Genomic DNA, 20,290 nt, shown 5'->3' with positions numbered 1-20,290 from the left:
CACAGCTACAACACCCTGCTCTACACAACCCCACTACACACAGCACAGCTACAACACCCTGCTCTACACAACCCCACTACACACAACGCAGCTACAACACCCTGCTCTACACAACCCCACTACACACAGCACAGCTACAACACCCTGCTCTACACAAACCCACTACACACAGCTACAACACCCTGCTCTACACAAACCCACTACACACAGCTACAACACCCTGCTCTACACAAACCCACTACACACAGCTACAACACCCTGCTCTACACAAACCCACTACACACAGCTACAACACCCTGCTCTACACAAACCCACTACACACAGCTACAACACCCTGCTCTACACAAACCCACTACACACAGCACAACACCCTGCTCTACACAAACCCACTACACACAGCACAACACCCTGCTCTACACAAACCCACTACACACAGCGCAGCTACAACACCCTGCTCTACACAAACCCACTACACACAACGCAGCTACAATACCCTGCTCTACACAAACCCACTACACACAGCTACAACACCCTGCTCTACACATCCCCACTACACACAGCGCAGCTACAACACCCTGCTCTACACACACCCACTACACACAGTGCAGCTACAACACCCTGCTCTACACAAACCCACTACACACAGCTACAACACCCTGCTCTACACACACCCACTACACACAGCGCAGCTACAACACCCTGCTCTACACAAACCCACTACACACAGCGCAGCTACAACACCCTGCTCTACACAAACCCACTACACACAGTGCAGCTACAACACCCTGCTCTACACAAACCCACAGCACAACACCCTGCTCTACACAAACCCACTACACACAGCTACAACACCCTGCTCTACACAACCCCACTACACACAGCTACAACACCCTGCTCTACACAACCCCACTACACACAACGCAGCTACAACACCCTGCTCTACACAACCCCACTACACACAGCACAGCTACAACACCCTGCTCTACACAAACCCACTACACACAGCTACAACACCCTGCTCTACACAAACCCACTACACACAGCTACAACACCCTGCTCTACACAAACCCACTACACACAGCTACAACACCCTGCTCTACACAAACCCACTACACACAGCTACAACACCCTGCTCTACACAAACCCACTACACACAGCTACAACACCCTGCTCTACACAAACCCACTACACACAGCTACAACACCCTGCTCTACACAAACCCACTACACACAGCTACAACACCCTGCTCTACACAAACCCACTACACACAGCTACAACACCCTGCTCTACACAAACCCACTACACACAGCTACAACACCCTGCTCTACACAAACCCACTACACACAGCTACAACACCCTGCTCTACACAAACCCACTACACACAGCTACAACACCCTGCTCTACACAAACCCACTACACACAGCTACAACACCCTGCTCTACACAAACCCACTACACACAGCTACAACACCCTGCTCTACACAAACCCACTACACACAGCTACAACACCCTGCTCTACACAAACCCACTACACACAGCTACAACACCCTGCTCTACACAAACCCACTACACACAGCTACAACACCCTGCTCTACACAAACCCACTACACACAGCGCAGCTACAACACCCTGCTCTACACAAACCCACTACACACAGCGCAGCTACAACACCCTGCTCTACACAAACCCACTACACACAGCGCAGCTACAACACCCTGCTCTACACAAACCCACTACACACAGCGCAGCTACAACACCCTGCTCTATACAAACCCACTACACACAGCTACAACACCCTGCTCTATACAAACCCACTACACACAGCTACAACACCCTGCTCTACACAAACCCACTACACACAGCTACAACACCCTGCTCTACACAAACCCACTACACACAGCGCAGCTACAACACCCTGCTCTACACAAACCCACTACACTCAGCTACAACACCCTGCTCTACACAAACCCACTACACACAGCGCAGCTACAACACCCTGCTCTATACAAACCCACTACACCCAGTTCACAACTCACAGGTTGACACGAGTATCGATTTTCATAGAGGATCAAAACATGAGGTCCCTGTAACAAACTGTTTAGCTCTATAATTCTCTAGAAGAGGAAAAAAAAATCTGTATCAGAGTGTCAGATTGAGGGGTGTGTAAAACTGAACGATAGAAAAAGACACCCTCATATTATTTATTTATTTACACACAGTGATGTGAGACATGATGAAACAAAACCCAGCATCAATGATCACTTTTTTTAAGGAGAGGTTTAACCACCGCAGGATTTCCATTCAGTCCTCCATGATCTACCGCCAAGTCCCAGGTGGGCCTTTAACCTGAAATAATGGTGCGTGCTTGTGTGTGTGGGGGTGGGGTGGGGTGCTGTTTACTATGGAAGGTCATGGTTTAAAACTGCTCAGCTTTGAAAATAATTTCTGAGATGAAAAGGATTCAACTGTGCAAAGCCAACATCAAAGCCATTTGCCACTCCCTTTTATAGAAACCCACATGCTGCCACGTGTGTGTTTCTAAAGTCCTTCCGGCGCCATGCAATCAGGCGGCACCAATCTCCGTTTCCATAGCACTCAGCCTCTGACCGATACAGCTCGGGTTACAGTGGAGGGCAGGTCCTCTGGTAACCAGTTTGACTCCCCACTTGCATCTGTATTGCAGCGTGCCTTGCCAGACGGCAGTAGGTACCATTTTTATGATGGTTTTTGGTATGACCCGACCGCGAGTAGAACTCCCGATCTCCCGATCAATAGGTGGACATGCTAACCATTAGGCCAACTCGCAGTTGTGTGTGTGTGTGTGTGTGTGTGTGTGTGTATGAGAGATATATTTAGGCCTTTTATGAGGACCAAAAACACTACAGGTCCTCACAAAGATAGGACTGTGTCAAATGTCCTCACAAACACACAAAGTGTTTGAACAACTTTTACTCGAAAACCAAATTAAAAAGAGATTTAGTTCCCTCTGGTTACTGAGTTTAATGTTAGCGAACATTATGTAAATGAAAATACAAGTAATACAGCTTAACAGCACACACTTGCTTTGGCTGGCTCCATGGAAACAAAGAGAACATGCTGTCATTCCAACAGATTTGATGATCGATAAGATCAAGTTGAAATGAAGATTTTACTTTGTAGTTTGTATAAAAATACAGAACAACCTGCTCCTGTTAGAATTCCACATCAGTGATGACTTCCCAGAATCCTCATCTACTTAAAGTGAGACGGCCTTTCGATTTCATAAAATCAGTGAAATGTAGTTCCGTCTGAAATGTGGTGATTGTGATATCTGTTTATTTCTGTAATATGTCACAAAATATCAGGCCATTCTGTGGCTGGGAAGTTATTTAATTTGAGGGGATTAAAGCAAATAATGTGCATGAAATCGCTCGCTTGGCGCAGTCAAGCAGACAGAGGAAGTCCGTGTGCGCATGCGCAGGTTTACCTTCTTCTTCTTTTGGGTTTTACAGCAGCTGGCATCCACAGTGTTGCATTACTGCCATCTACAGGTTTCCCTTTGAGCGTGCACTGACAGTTCCATCATTCTGTCGCTAAACGAACAGCTGATCACACCGAGGTGCTCGCTGAGCGCCCATATTTATTAGTTTGGTTCTGCGTTTCCTTTCCTTCGTATATAACATAACGTCTTTTCTTCTCGCTTTCTTTCCGTTACTGTAGTCGCTCTTTCACGTTTCATTTGCACACTCACGTCCTCCATTTTTCTCTCCTGTTTCAAATTTGTATCCCACAATGCCTTGCGTGAACGGGGAAAGCCCACCACGGGATGCATGACGTAGTATCTTGTATTGGGTCATGGTGAAGCAGGAAAAAATAGCTGAGAATTTAGGGCCACGTGGAGATAAATTCATTAATTGTTCTATTTAAAAAAATAAAATAAAATTGGAAGTCTGTGATTCGAATTCAGTAGCTTTCAGTCACTAAACAAAAATAATTGGGTGTCGGAAAAAAAAAATTTTATGACCTACACTTGAAAAATCTGAAAGGCAGCACAGCTTTAATGAACTACACATGACACAATCATTCACAAAATTGCCAAAAATGGGCATGATTTATTTTCAGATAAAAGTCTTCAAACAAACATCTCATCTCATTATCTCTAGCCGCTTTATCCTTCTACAGGGTCGCAGGCGAGCTGGAGCCTATCCCAGCTGACTACGGGCGAGAGGCGGGGTACACCCTGGACAAGTCGCCAGGTCATCACAGGGCTGACACATAGACACAGACAACCATTCACACTCATATTCACACCTACGCTCAATTTAGAGTCACCAGTTAACCTAACCTGCATGGCTTTGGACTGTGGGGGAAACCGGAGCACCCGGAGGAAACCCACGCGGACACGGGGAGAACATGCAAACTCCACACAGAAAGGCCCTCGCCGGCCACGGGGCTCGAACCCAGGACCTTCTTGCTGTGAGGCGACAGCGCTAACCACTACACCACTGTGCCGCCCGTCAAACAAACATAGCTGGTACAAATAAAAAAAATTTGAGTACTGAAAGCTAAAAAACTCTCGCCGTCTTTAAAAACTTATTAATTTTTTAGTTAGTTTTCTCAATTTTCATTTCAGCTTGGAGACTGAAAAATATCAATCTTCAAAGTTTATGCTAACTTTTTTGAAGTTAGCATTGTGGATTAAGGACTGCACGATGCGATAATGTGCTACTGATCTTACCATACGTAAATACGAAACATGCGATTCTACAAAAATAATCCATGCCATGGCGGCGTGATGTGGAACGACCCGAAGCCGAGGAACAACAATTAACGAAGTCTGATACCGCAATGATTTCCCAACAATGATGTTTAATTTATTATCGAACAACACATCACACATTTTAACGTTTTATTGTTAACTTGAATGATGTTGAACGTCTGCGAGACGAGTTACTTCCTGTTCTTCCTTACATCATAGCAACGATAAACAGTCGTTGCTGCGAACCTGCTGACCAATCAGATTTGAGAATTCACCTGCGCATATTAATTGCATTGAAAGTAGCGAGGTCATGCTGCAAACCTAAATCTACAGATTGGACACGGATATCGTGTATCAAATAGCGTGATATGATTCGACATTTTTAGCAAATCGCACGCCTCTGGGAGAAACGATACAGTCAAAATTTTCCACTTGGTCTCTGTTCGCAATATCTAACCCTGAATGAGAGGAGTGTGTGGCGTGCCAAAGCGCTATCTGCTACAGAAAAAGTAAGTGTGTGTGTGTGTGTGTGTGCGCGCGTGTGTGAGAGAGAGAAAGTATCAGCCAGCATGTTTTGACATGACCTTGCATGTACGCGTGTTCCTGATTGCATTCACCTCGTCAAATTCGCTGCTAGGCAACACTTCACCCACACACACACACTCACACACACACACGTCACAATCACGTGCCAGACAAAAGGATGCAGCACATGTGGAACTCAAACAGAAGCTAAATTAGGAACAAAACTCTCCGTTCCTGAGAATAGACCAAGAACACACACACACACACACACACACACACACACACACACACAAAATCCTTAGTTTTCCACGTGCCTGTAAAGCTCTATAAAGACTAAATATTCAACAGAAAATCCTGAATGCGTGCTCCTGCCATGACTCATGACTCATTTTTCTTTCCTCATAATCTCTTCCGCTCTGGCGTTTAAGGAAACACAGTGTTGTTTTTTTCCTTCATGGAACAATTCCTTACAGTACACACAATTCTTTACTTTTTACAATTTCACAGGAATATAAATGCTCAAACGTGTATGTGAAGATATTAAAACGGTACAATTTTTTTTAATCGAATAAGCTTTTTGAATGTGAAATACATTTGTGACTTTTGAGCCACTGAATATCGTTCGTAGCTTTCCCGCTGCCTTATTTCTGCTTCGCTTCCTGTTTTTTTGAGACTCTTCCTGTTCCGATTGTTCTTTCCTGTTTATTTAGGATCAATAGATTTGTTGTTTAAGGTCATGTGATGGATGTTTTCAATCATGATTTTTGGTTTGACTCATCAGAGCAAAACCTTTTCTGTGTATGGGGTAGTTCTTCAGGAACAGAATTACATTCACAACAAAACGTGGGAACTTTTTTTAGTTGCGGTTCTCAAGATGATAGTACTAAATAAAAGTTTCACCCTGTATAGGGTATTGGCTATGTTTATATTTAACTCTGAACACAAAAAATTGTTTTATGAGGAAAGAAAAGGTCAGGAATGGAGTTACGTCAGAAAAAAACTGAACTTTTCTCTGAAGCGAGGTAACCGGGGTGATGATTATTGGGGTATAATTGGGGTGATGATTTTTTAAATATGGTTTTCAGCACATTTTGCCTTCATTGGATTCCATACTTTAACAACATTACTGAGCTGACAAGTTAAAGGAGAACTGAAGGCAAAAATTTTATTATCAAAATTCTATTTCTCATTTTATTAAAATCAAATTAACTGCTAATCCTAGAGGTTCACATACTTTTGCCACTCACAGATATGTAATATTGGATCATTTTCCTCAATAAATAAATGAACAAGTATAATATTTTTGTCTCATTTGTTTAACTGGGTTCTCTTTATCTACTTTTAGGACTTGTGTGAAAATCTGATGATGTTTTAGGTCATATTTATGCAGAAATATAGAAAATTCTAAAGGGTTCACAAACTTTCAAGCACCACTGTATAGGAATGCATTTTTGATCGCCATTTTGTCGCTGCTATAGCAAGTTAGGAGTGTGCTCCGTAATATATCAGTCCGTATGTCAAAGCAATGGCCGTAAACGAGATGCGTTGAGACCTGTGCGAGACATCGTAGGACGGAAGTAAAACGTACAGCGGAAATCAAAGTCACCAACGTTGTCAAAAGATGCGTGCGGCCTCTTTCGAATGCTGACGTAATCAAGCTGGAAGTTTGTTTTGTTTTGATAGCAAATCAGGAAAGTTTGAAAAAAAAAGTAGGCAGTAATCGTCATTTAAACTCGTTTTTGTGCAATATTTAGTTTGGAAAACAGTTTTCAAAATGGCGGCACTGACACCTGGCTGACACTTCACGTTTCGAAGTCTCGCACAGGTCTCGTGAAGATCGCGCGGATAAGCGATGCCTGCCGTGGACCAAACGAACTAAATTCAACATGGCTAAAAACCGAACAGGCCGATAAGTCTCATATTTAATTGCAATTAGTTGCCAATACGAGTCACGATATAAGGTTACTAAAACCGAAAACGTAATTGAATAATACGTTAATTAAGAAATAAAGCACGTTTAAAAATGACTTCAGTTCTCCTTTAAGGCAAGTTTAATAATTTCGTCCTCGCTGCTGAAGAATTGCCCATTAAATGACGATATTGAGGCTTACTAAAATAAAATTTAAATCAATGCATATAAATAATACGTGTACTGTTTAAGGGGGGTGCAAACTTTTGAGCTTGCTTACAAAGAGAACGGGATGGGTGAAATCAGAAAGCACCAATAAATTAATATAGAACAGATCTCGAATTTTATAACCCCACCCACAAAAAAGATATGGGTGTAAACTTTTGCACTCAAGTATGTATATATTGAGTGGATATAAATACAGGTGCTAATAAACTAAGAGCTCGGTGTAAACACGGAAACATTGTTATATTCCACTCAAAAAAACATGTAAAATTATATATTATATATATTCTGATTAGGGCGGCACGGTGGCGTAGTGGTTAGCACTGTCACCTCACAGCAAGAAGGTCCGGGTTCGAGCCCCGTGGCCGGCGAGGGCCTTTCTGTGTGGAGTTTGCATGTTCTCCCCGTGTCCGCGTGGGTTTCCTCCGGGTGCTCCGGTTTCCCCCACAGTCCAAAGACATGCAGGTTAGGTTAACTGGTGACTCTAAATTGAGCGTAGGTGTGAATGTGAGTGTGAATGGTTGTCTGTGTCTATGTGTCAGCCCTGTGATGACCTGGCGACTTGTCCAGGGTGAACCCCGCCTTTCGCCCGTAGTCAGCTGGGATAGGCTCCAGCTCGCCTGCGACCCTGTTGAACAGGATAAAGCGGCTACAGATAATGAGATGAGATATTCTGATTAGTAGCTGTGTATGGAGATACATAAGAGTCATAAAAATCGTCAGTGTACAGTAGGCTCCTGAAATGTGCCATTGTAGTCGATGAGGTTGTAGGTGCGCATGTGTGGAACATTCCAGAAAAACTAGTTCACACTGAATTAAATCCAGTGTCAGGTTTTATGTTATTTTTATTTGAAATCAGGAGGAGTGTGGGAGGACTGTGTAAACTCCATCAGGAGTGGCGCATTAAGCCATGTTGATCCATCGCCTGCTGAGGAGGAAGAAAACAAACAAGAACATCTGGACTTCATCCACCTCTGGAGCATTAAGAAGGCTTCAGTTCCTCAAATGGAGGAGATTCGTGTCGTTGTAGTTGGTGGTGGTTTTTCGAAATTTGAGGGTGTGGTGCAAGCTTTAAAAAAAAAAAAAAAGAACCTGTTTTTTTTAAAGTTAAAGGAACTTCTTGAACATCTGAGAAGAACTTTGTGGTGTGTGTGAAGCTTATAAAGCCTTCTAACAGCATCACACACTTCCTCTGAGATCTTTTGTATTTGTAACTCATTAAAAAATGAACCATTTGGTTTATTTTTTCTTTGTGAGATTAAAAAAAAACAGATTAAAAATGAAATTAAAATGTCACGCGCTCTTGGCACAGGAGGAGTCGTCACCACAGCAACAGCTGGAATGATCTGACGGTTAACGACAAAACAACAACAACAAGAAGACACATGTTCTAAAACCCCTCTCTCTCTCCCTCTCCCTCTCTCTCTCTCTCGGGTTCAGGAGAGATTCTGTTGGTGATCAGGAAGAAAGACGGACCGGATGAAGCTCAGAGGAGAAAATGAAAGATGAAAGAGGAGATGAAAGACATGAAGAAGTGAATGATTCCTGAACTCACCTCAGCGCGAGCTCTCCGTGATGCGCGAGCTGTGTTCGGTTCCCGGTAGAGACTCGACCCGTCCGACAGGTTTTTAACAAGAGAAAGAGCTGAAGGAATCAAACCAACACCCTTTTAACCCCCGACAACTCAACAGGTCTCTCTCTCTCTGTGTGGGTTGAGTTTTTGAACAGACTCGAGAGACAGAGTTAATCATTTGTTTGTCGTAACCGCCGACGCGGAATTTAGTTTTTCAAGAAACTCTTATCTCATCTCATCTCATCTCATCATCTCTAGCCGCTTTATCCTGTTCTACAGGGTCGCAGGCGAGCTGGAGCCTATCCCAGCTGACTACGGGCGAAAGCCGGGGTACACCCTCATACATGTCAACCTTTGGTCAATCAAACCTGTATAACCAACCTCCAAAATCCGTATTTCCCTTATAAAATCCGTATAAGATGCAAATTAAAATAATTTACCTAAAATTTGAATGATAATTAACAATGATATATCCCAGTTACTTTTTATTCAATATTAATAACAATAAACCTTCAGAATGAATACAAAGCTCCAATGTTTGACAAAAACACAAAGTGTTATCAGCGTCGTTACGAAGGAAATACTTCGTTGTTTGGAGACAGGTTTCACCGAGCGGCTATTATGCGCGAGACTTCATCTCATCTCATCTCATCATCTCTAGCCGCTTTATCCTGTTCTACAGGGTCGCAGGCGAGCTGGAGCCTATCCCAGCTGACTACGGGTGAAAGCCGGGGTACACCCTCATACATGTCAACCTTTGGTCAATCAAACCTGTATAACCAACCTCCAAAATCCGTATTTCCTTTATAAAATCCGTATAAGATGCAAATTAAACTAATTTACCTAAAATTTGAATGATAATTAACAATGATATATCCCAGTTACTTTTTATTCAATATTAATAACAATAAACCTTCAGAATGAATACAAAGCTCCAATGTTTGACAAAAACACAAAGTGTTATCAGCGTCGTTACGAAGGAAATACTTCGTTGTTTGGAGACAGGTTTCACCGAGCGGCTATTATGCGCGAGACTTCATCTCATCTCATCTCATCTCATTATCTCTAGCCGCTTTATCCTGTTCTACAGGGTCGCAGGCAAGCTGGAGCCCATCCCAGCTGACTACGGGCGAAAGGCGGGGTACACCCTGGACAAGTCGCCAGGTCATCACAGGGCTGACACATAGACACAGACAACCATTCACACTCACATTCACACCTACGCTCAATTTAGAGTCACCAGTTAACCTAACCTGCATGTCTTTGGACTGTGGGGGAGACCGGAGCACCCGGAGGAAACCCATGCGGACACGGGGAGAACATGCAAACTCCGCACAGAAAGGCCCTCGCCGGCCACGGGGCTCGAACCCAGGACCTTCTTGCTGTGAGGCGACAGCGCTAACCACTACACTACCGTGCCGCCGCGAGACTTCATATTAGCCACAAAGTCAGGAAAATCTGTTCGTAAAATTACGTTATAATGACCAAATACAATGAAAAGTATTTTTCCAGTCTCACCTGTGAAAGGTAATCCCATGTGATCTCGTTTGGACGGTAAACCTGTTGGTACAGTTAAACGCAGCACATGAATGAGGCATCTTTATTCTCCGCTACTGTCTAGACGCTATACCAGAGACGGTTGAAGAATCTCCACTTTGCCCCATCCAATATGGCGGCGAGGATGACGTATGATTCTACGCAGAAGGCGGCGTCTATGTTTATATGTCTATGACTTCACGGTTGGCGGGATTCTCGCAATGCGGTGTGCGCATGATCAAAAGTGGAACGAAGTCTCGCTACCACAAGATAACGCGCGATTTCATAAGACTCTTTACTGGCTGTCTGTGGTGTACAGTACGTTTGTAAATGTTATGCGTTCTTTTATCATCGTGGGAATTGATTATAGCTCTAAATAAATATTGAAGATTTTTTAAAGAATCCGTATAACTTTATTTATACACCCGTATGCTACATTTATTGAATCAAATCCATATAAAATACGGACATTCCTTATAGGTTGACATGTATGCACCCTGGACAAGTCGCCAGGTCATCACAGGGCTGACACATAGACACAGACAACCATTCACACTCACATTCACACCTACGGTCAATTTAGAGTCACCAGTTAACCTAACCTGCAGGTCTTTGGACTGTGGGGAAACCGGAGCACCCGGAGGAAACCCACGCGGACACGGGGAGAACATGCAAACTCCGCACAGAAAGGCCCTCGCCGGCCACGGGGCTCGAACCCGGACCTTCTTGCTGTGAGGCAACAGCGCTAATCACTACACCGCCGTGCTGCCTTTTTCAGGAAACTCAAGAATAATAAAAGACTTATTGTATTTTTAATCCCATCACATAACTGCAGTACACACACACACACACACACCTGTGGAAGTCCATTTTCACCACCAGGATCATGAGAAGGTGTCTCATAATTATTACTTAGTATCTCATAATTATGACTTGCTCATATAATGTAGTATCTCATAATTATGACTCAGTGTACTATCTCATATTTATGGTTTGCTCATACTTATGATGTAGTATCTCATAATTATGACTTACTGTCTCATATTTATGGAATAGTATCTCATAATTATGACTTGCTCATACTCATGATGTCGTATCTCATAATTAAGACTCGCTATCTCATAATTATGACTTAGTATCTCATATTTATGACTTACTATCTCATATTTATGGATTAGTATTTCATAAATATAACTCAGTATCTCATAAAAATTGCTCACTATTTCATAATTATGGCTTAGTATCTCATACTTCTGATGTCGTGTCTCTCAACAGTGAAAACCAGATAGTTTGCCGTACTCCTATAATTATGTACAATCTATGCAAAGTACAAATTATCTATCTGAGAAATATTCATTAGTGTTTTAATTAACTTTAAGGAGCTAATGTTAATAGTGTGCGATATTTGCTGGATTTCAGATGACACTTCTACTGAAAACACAAAACACCTTTTCCTTGTCTCTAGTCCACATTTAATATTTTGTGTAATTTCTCATCATCCAAAGCTTTATATAATATGAAAACCACTTCGTATAGTTTTCCACTGTTTCATAGCAACTCCTACTTGGTGCCTTTTAAACCATATTTTTAAAATCTGTCTGTTTGTCTGTCTATTTATTTAAGTTCAGTTCAGTGGGATAAAATGATATCAGTTTTAAATTTTTTGTGAATATTTCTGTATGTTATTGTGTACAAAAGAGTCTCAGATGAACAAATCAAAAACACTGAGTATTAAATCACCCTGCAGGTTTAATCTGCTGTGATGTTCCTTGAAGCCGACTACAGACTGGAGTTCTAAAACATTTCTAAATGTCTGTACAGTAAAACATTTCCCTGCTTTATTCACTCTGTATGTAACCCTGAACTATTTATAAACCCCTCTAAAAGATTTTAAAAGGAGTTTCGACAGATGAAGACTCCAGATTATTTTATTCAGTGCAAAAGAGAAAGATAAATAACTTCAGAGTGAAATGTTTCATCCTTGAATCGAGCCTCTGCATCCAACAGGCCTGATTTTACCAGCTACCATAAAAAAAAAAAACCTCACTGGGCTCGTTCCACCACAAACTGCAGAACTTCCTCAATTCACAGTCTGATGCGATGATGTGTTTAAATCTGATCTGCAGCATCGTCACGTTTCCTGTGAAAGACAGACATTTTATAAACATCAACACTGAGACATCATTCAAAGACGTATCAAGCTGCAGAATATTTTATCCCGCTGTATAATGCATCGTGAATCCGTTCGACATCTTCTGCTTTGAACATCCTTTTCCACCGGCTGTCCATTTTAGTTTCATTTCCTCAACCCTGTTCCCTGAACACTTTCACACCTATGAAATAGACTCACCAGCTACTTTATTAGGAACACCCACCCACCCACTGTTTTCTGCAGTTCTCTAATCAGCCGATCCCTCGACGCGTCAAATCACGCAGATACACAGCAAGAGCTTCAGTTAATGTTCACAATGTTCAGACATCTCATTCTCATCTCATTATCTGTAGCCGCTTTATCCTTCTACAGGGTCGCAGGCAAGCTGGAGCCTATCCCAGCTGACTACGGGCGAAAGGCGGGGTACACCCTGGACAAGTCGCCAGGTCATCACAGGGCTGACACATAGACACAGACAACCATTCACACTCACATTCATACCTACGCTCAATTTAGAGTCACCAGTTAACCTAACCTGCATGTCTTTGGACTGTGGGGGAAACCGGAGCACCCGGAGGAAACCCATGCGGACACGGGGAGAACATGCAAACTCCACACAGAAAGGCCCTCGCCGGCCACGGGGCTCGAACCCAGGACCTTCTTGCTGTGAGGCGACAGCGCTAACCACTACACCACCGTGCCACCCCTATGTTCAGACATCAGAACGGGAAAAATTGTGATCTCGCAGTGAAGTGTGACTTTCTTTCTTTCTTTCACTGTGGTATGGGTGTTGGTTTGAGCCAGATGAGTGTTTTTGGTTTGAGTATTTCAGAAGCTGCTGATCTCCTCCTGGGGTTTTCACACCCAACAGTCTGTAGAGTTTACAGAGAAAAAAATGGTGCGGAAAACAAAAAACATTCATCGAGTGAGTGACAGTTCTGTGGGTGGAAACAAACGCCTTGTGAGGCAAATGGCCAGACTGGTTTGAGCTTTTTTGCCAGGAAGGATATAGTAACTCATATAGTCACTCTTTACAACCGTAGTGAACAGAAAAGCATCTCAGCATGCAACAGAGAGAGAAGAACACACTGGGTTCCACTCCTGCAGCCAAGAACAGGGATCTTAGAATCAACAACAAGAAGTTCCTATTAAAGTGACCGGTGAAGGTATTTGGAATATTCAACAAGTCACGTGTTCAATTTGAATTTCCTGAAGATCCTGCGAAGAAGAAAAGCAAGTTCTGTTTTTTTTTAATTTTCAGTGATAGTGTGATATGGACTGATGAGATCTTTATAAATGTACGACCCTGTTACCCAAACTATAGACCTGAAATTAAATGAAGAATTAAATATAATAATTCAAAGGTCATTTGTAAAATGTCTTCATACCATTAGCATGGATGCTAATGTTAATCATTTTGTGTATTTGCTAATTCTATGCTAGTTTTGAATGTTTTACTTGTTGAAGAACAAAATGCAGCAAAGATAGCTTGTAAAAATGACATTGTTGCACATTTTTAGCGGTTAAATGCATGTTTTCTTTGATTCAGTGTTGAAAAAATATTTTAAAATATATTTTTAAGTGTCAGGGGCGGCACGGTGGTGTAGTGGTTAGCGCTGTCGCCTCACAGCAAGAAGGTCCTGGGTTCGAGCCCCGTGGCCGGCGAGGGCCTTTCTGTGCGGAGTTTGCATGTTCTCCCCGTGTCCGCGTGGGTTTCCTCCGGGTGCTCCGGTTTCCCCCACAGTCCAAAGACATGCAGGTTAGGTTAACTGGTGACTCTAAATTGAGCGTAGGTGTGAATGTGAGTGTGAATGGTTGTCTGTGTCTATGTGTCAGCCCTGTGATGACCTGGCGACTTGTCCAGGGTGTACCCCGCCTTTCGCCCGTAGTCAGCTGGGATAGGCTCCAGCTTGCCTGCGACCCTGTAGAACAGGATAAAGCGGCTAGAGATGATGAGATGAGATTTTTAAGTGTCAGTGGCACCACAATCACAGAACCATGATCATATTTCATGTTTTATGAGACACTGAAAGTAAAATGTCACATCAAATTCAGAATAAAATGAAAAAGTAATGGAAAAAAAGGTGAAATCTGATACAACTCACTTGTTTGTGCTGCATTTATCATCTGTGGGAGAAAAATGAAATGATTAGCTGAGATGACAATATGATAAAGGTATGGATCGATCAAATGGCAAAAAACAAAAATAAACCCTGACCTAGAAATAAGAGATAAATCTTGAAGTAGGAGGTGAGACTTACAGAAAAGGAATACAATCGCTCCGACTATGAGCAGGACTGTGAACACGATGCCTCCAATCTTCAGCCTGTCATAGTCTAAAAAATATAAATGAAGCTGTGTTAAAAGTCAATTCTCCTCTATCGGTTATATTTCAGATGTTATTCTGAATTTTGGTAAAGACATGAGGCATAAAAAAAGGAACACTCACTGTAAACAAATGGATCTGTGCACACACACAAAAAAAGGACACACACAATAAAACTGAACGTTAGACTCAAAATGAAAGATTAAAATGCAGTTTCAGTTTTCAGATATGGAAAAAAAAAAATCACGTTGGTTGTCGGTCCAAACTGTGGCTCGATGAATGAGTCTGACAAGAACGAGAATAAAAATCATGCAAAAATACATGGATGTGCTCACCTGCTTCAGCTCGACTGAAGAGTTCAATGAGAACTAGCAGGAAATACACGAGGAAGGAATAATTACACTTACAGTCTGTGTTTGGGTTGAAAAATATCTCACTCTCAAAAATCACTCTCAAGATACAACTTACAAAATTTTTAATCATAACTACAGTGGTGCTTGAAAGTTTGTGAAGCCTTTAGAATTTTCTATCTTTCTGCATAAATATGACGTAAAACATCAGATTTTCACACAAGTCCTAAAAGTAGATAAAGAGAACCCAGTTAAACAAATTAGACAAAAATATTATACTTGTTCATTTATTTATTGAGGAAAATGATCCAATATTACATATCTGTGAGTGGCAAAAGTATGTGAACCTCTAGGATTAGCAGTTAATTTGAAGGTGAAATTAGAGTCAGGTGTTTTCAATCAATGGGATGACAATCAGGTGTGAGTGGGCACCCTGTTTTATTTAAAGAACAGGGATCTATCAAAGTCTGATCTTCACAACACATGTTTGTGGAAGTGTATCATGGCACGAACAAAGGAGATTTCTGAGGACCTCAGAAAAGCATTGTTGATGCTCATCAGGCTGGAAAAGGTTACAAAACCATCTGTAAAGAGTTTGGACTCCACCAATCCACAGTCAGACAGATCGTGTACAAATGAAGGAAATTCAAGACCATTGTTACCCTCCCTAGGAGTGGTCAACCAACAAAGATCACTCCAAGAGCAAGGCGTGTAATAGTCGGCGAGGTCACAAAGGACCCCAGGGTAACTTCTCAGCAACTGAAGGCCTCTCTCACATTGGCTAATGTGAATGTTCAGGAGTCCACCATCAGGAGAACACTGAACAACAATGGTGTGCATGGCAGGGTTGCAAGGAACATTGCTGCTCGTCTGCAGTTTGCTAAAGATCACGTGGACAAGCCAGAAGGCTATTGGAAAAATGTTTTGTGGATGGATGAGACCAAAATAGAACTTTTTGGTTTAAATGAGAAGTGTTATATTTGGAGAAAGGAAAACACTGCATTCCAGCATAAGAACCTTATCCCATCTGTGAAACATGGTGGTGGTAGTATCATGGTTTGGGCCTGTTTTGCTGCATCTGCCCAGGACAGCTTGCCATCATTGATGGAACAATGAATTCTGAATTATACCAGCGAATTCTAAAGGAAAATGTCAGGACATCTGTCCATGAACTGAATCTCAAGAGAAGGTGGGTCATGCAACAAGACAACGACCCTCAGCACACAAGTCGTTCTACCAAAGAATGGTTAAAGAAGAATAAAGTTAATGTTTTGGAATGGCCAAGTCAAAGTCCTGACCTTAATCCAGTGGAAATGTTGTGGAAGGACCTGAAGCGAGCAGTTCATGTGAGGAAACCCACCAACATCCCAGAGTTGAAGCTGTTCTGTACGGAGGAACGGGCTAAAATTCCTCCAAGCCGGTGTGCAGGACTGATCAACAGTTACCGCAAACGTTTAGTTGCAGTTATTGCTGCACAAGGGGGGTCACACCAGATACTGAAAGCAAAGGTTCACATACTTTTGCCACTCACAGATATGTAATATTGGATCATTTTCCTCAAAAAATAAATGAACAAGTATAATATTTTTGTCTCATTTGTTTAACTGGGTTCTCTTTATCTACTTTTAGGACTTGTGTGAAAATCTGATGATGTTTTAGATCATATTTATGCAGAAAGATAGAAAATTCTAAAGGGTTCACAAACTTTCAAGCACCACTGTAAGCCATTGTAGAATGATTATTTTGAATGAACAAACAGACATCAATTTAAAAATATGACAAGTTAAAAGTACTCGAAAAAAAACAAAGAAGAAATAGATATTATTATATAAAGACATTAAAACATGGAAATACAGAACGTAAAGATTTTTAGAATGAAAACACGTATACACGTAAATAATAAACAGCATAAATTTGACAAAGACAACAAATGGTTAGCGTTGTTTCATTTGAGAATGTGTTACGGCATCATAAAATATACGAGCCAATGATGCTCCAGTATGCAAATTAGGGCTGATTTAAATAAGCATATTTATAGGATCTGATTTTCTGATGAGAATCAAAAGTTTTTGTGTTGTCTGACATTATTTATTGACAAGTTGTGTGTGATTTTTTAATGCTATTAATGATTATGCAAAGTAGGGGTGATTAGCATATTTATGTGCGATTTGATTAATCGACATGATTTGTTTACAAGTTATGTATGATTTTAATGCTATTAATTATGATATGAACAAATATGATTCTGACTCAGAAGATAAAGTGAAAAGTGCAGCATGTGTGATGTGATGTACGGTAACATCTCATAATCTTGATATGTTAAGGTTCGAGAGAGACAGTGAGATTGGAAATGTATTTATTGTTAATATTTAACTTCATGTACCGGTATTTTGTTTTATCTCCTTTTTTTTTGGTATATGTTCTTTTTAAGTCCAAAACTGCACTGTACTCAGGAGTGTGTTGACGTGTTTGATGTGTAAATGTGATGTGTGTTGTTTTGAACACAAGCACTTCCATCAGACATCCTTCAGTCCTGTGGGACACGCCCTACACCTGACCTTTGAACTGAGCACAACACACACACACACACATAGAGGCAGAGTGTCTTAATTTTGTGCTTTGTTACCTGTCAGGAGAACGAGCAGTGCGAAACGGCTCATCTTTCCCGCCTCCTGTCTCCTGACATGAAGAGAACACAAACTATTTCACACAATTCCACATCATCACGATGAATCCTCGTTAAACGTGTGCAGTAACTAACGTCTGGCTTCTGACAGAGACGCAGTCGATAGCTGACTGCAGAGACTATTCTCGAACCCGAGCAGTAAGAGTGACGGCAATAGATGAGGATTTGAGGAGTCAGGAATGTAGGTTGAGTAAATACAGCTGCAGAGACCAGCTGAGACGGATCAGCGCTCGTGTTTAGACAGTAAACATCAGAACCGTGGGTCAGTGAGCGCCGGGGTACCCTTGGCCTGCCCTTGTAGTCACATACGAGGGCTGTTTTGGAAACTTTCAGCCTCTCTTTGATTTGGTCAGCATTAACTTTTGACCACCTCTGGCTTTTACTCATGTTGGATACACACAGGACCAGTGGAAAGTTTGGACACACCTTCTCATGATGGATGTCGTTTCTCTTTCCTGAGTTGTTCAGTTCTTGGCATAGGATGGAATAGGGCTATTTTATTAGTAGTATTGTTATTATTTACTATTTACAGTTTGATGATGTCAAACACATTAAGAAGGCAAGAAACTCGTCCACACATTAACTTTTTGAATTAACGAGGCACAACTGAAAAGCATTCCAGGTGATGACCTCATGAAGCTGGTTAAGACACCGTAATGCCAGTAGTGTGTAAAGTGTCATCAAGGGAAACGCTGAATATGCTGAAGAAGCTCAAATATCAAACTTATTTTGTTTTTAAACACTTTTTTAATCACTTTACTACATAATTCAATATCTGTTCCAGATGTTAATTCATAGTTTTGATGTCTTCAGTATTGTTCTACAATGTAGAAAATAGTAGTAGAAAAACCTATGAATGAGTAGAGTAGGGGTGTACAAACCTTTGACTGGTACTGTATGTGTTTCTTGGATGAGCTGAGGTTTGAGTTGAAACAATTCAGGAAGTGCTGAGTTCTAAATTTCAACTTGATTGCATGATATACAGTATCATGAAGGGTTTTATCCTCGATAAAGGGTTTTTTTTTTAAAGATATGAGAAGCTACAAGGCTGAGGATTGTGGCGGAGTTTGTGAAGTCTGCGCTTTGTTTTAAATCACAGTCACTCCTTCAAATTTTTGTATTTTTTCCCAAAAAAAAATTTGAGTTTTTTTTTTTTTTTTTCTGGAAATAATCACATGACAGTCACAGTTATCGTTACACAGAAGAGCGAGCTTTGCAGCAAACTGGGCCAGAAATAATTTTGAAATTTACCCAATCTCAGGATGAGAAATGTATTAATAGCACAAAACCCTCCGCCACATAAATTGGGTCATTTATATTTATGACATTAATATATCTATTTCAACTTACTGTACTTCATAGCTACACAAACTAACTCATGTTATTTTCAGCTTTAGGTTGATTCCACTGAATATGACATTCTTAATTAATCAATAAACATCTCAATTATAGACGTTCCACTCGATTCCACTCAATTTGTCACATATTTTGCTCTCTGTGATCGAATCACTTGATTGCACTTGATCTTTGGACCATAAAGCTAAATAATACAGCAATACTACACTCTCAGAAAATAAAGTACATTACTGCACCTTTACAGATACACCAGCTTGTCACTGGATCAATTCCCTCAAAGGTACTTATTTGTATCCTTTATATACTGATTGGGAACATATATGAACCTTTTGAGCCCTATAAAGGTACACATAGTTCCCTTGAGGTCCAATAATGAGCCCTTAAGGGTCCATTAGTGCAGATTGTATCTTAGTTGGGGGACAGAACCGGACTCCTACTGTACCCCTATTTCTAACAATGTAGAAGAGTTTTTTTTCTTACCTTGTTCCACAGGATATGATGTCGTTCAGGTGAACAGTGTGTGTGGATATGTGCTGGATGCGACACCCAGGAAGTGCACATCGACATATCTGTCTTTCGTTTGACCTTGAAGAAAAACTCCTCCTTATTGTGTACATGTAAAGCACAGGACGTCAGGGATATACGTGTGCGTGTGTGTGTGTGATAGCTGCCCTGCATCAGCACAGTGTTATGCCCTAAACACTGTGTGTGTGTGTGTGTGTGTGTGTGTGTGTGTGTGTGTGTGTGTGTGTGTGTGTGTGTGTGTTTCAATTTCTTATCATATCACATGATTGTGCACATCTTACACCAGCATACAGAGTGATGACTGAGCATCAGGTTCAAAATGGGCGGAGTTATACGTTAGCAGGACATGGGTGAATATGTGTGTGTGTGTCCATTATTATATTGAGTTCA

The 20,290-nt window shown here is 41.4% G+C and overlaps 2 protein-coding genes across 3 annotated transcripts in view; both read right to left on the bottom strand.

The window, feature by feature from the left end:
- fxyd3 (FXYD domain containing ion transport regulator 3) overlaps positions 1 to 9,110 on the bottom strand; it is a 45,177-nt gene extending 36,067 nt beyond the window's left edge. The window contains exon 1 of one of the 2 annotated variants that reach the window (XM_060900437.1): positions 8,952 to 9,110. The gene's annotated coding sequence lies outside the window, so the exon portion shown is untranslated. The remainder of the gene's footprint in view (positions 1 to 8,951) is intronic. The other variant, XM_060900436.1, reaches the window with a different exon arrangement.
- A 3,126-nt stretch (positions 9,111 to 12,236) lies between these two features.
- fxyd11 (FXYD domain containing ion transport regulator 11) lies at positions 12,237 to 20,086 on the bottom strand. The gene is made up of 7 exons (XM_060900435.1): positions 19,856 to 20,086; positions 17,960 to 18,012; positions 15,319 to 15,351; positions 15,107 to 15,121; positions 14,919 to 14,993; positions 14,763 to 14,784; positions 12,237 to 12,645 (listed from the first exon to the last, which is right to left on the bottom strand). Exons 1-7 carry the CDS (start codon positions 19,990 to 19,992, stop codon positions 12,615 to 12,617), a joined length of 366 nt encoding a protein of 121 aa, XP_060756418.1. The 5' UTR covers positions 19,993 to 20,086; the 3' UTR covers positions 12,237 to 12,614.
- Positions 20,087 to 20,290: the final 204 nt, after the last annotated feature.

The sequence above is a fragment of the Neoarius graeffei genome, chromosome 19 (genome assembly GCF_027579695.1).
Source record: "Neoarius graeffei isolate fNeoGra1 chromosome 19, fNeoGra1.pri, whole genome shotgun sequence".
Taxonomy (NCBI): Eukaryota; Metazoa; Chordata; class Actinopteri; order Siluriformes; family Ariidae; genus Neoarius; species Neoarius graeffei.
The sequence above is the reverse complement of the archived record's forward strand: the minus strand, read 5'-3'. Positions and strand labels throughout refer to the sequence as shown.

Excerpts from the sequence above, each read along its gene's own strand:
- fxyd11 (XM_060900435.1), bottom strand. The coding sequence starts at position 19,992 with ATGTACACAATAAGGAGGAGTTTTTCTTCAAGGTCAAACGAAAGACAG. Across the intron at positions 18,013-19,855 it reads ATCATATCCTGTGGAACAAG|GAGACAGGAGGCGGGAAAGA; the intron begins GTAAGAAAAAAA and ends TCTTCATGTCAG. Across the intron at positions 12,646-14,762 it reads GATAAATGCAGCACAAACAA|GAAACGTGACGATGCTGCAG; the intron begins GTGAGTTGTATC and ends TGTCTTTCACAG.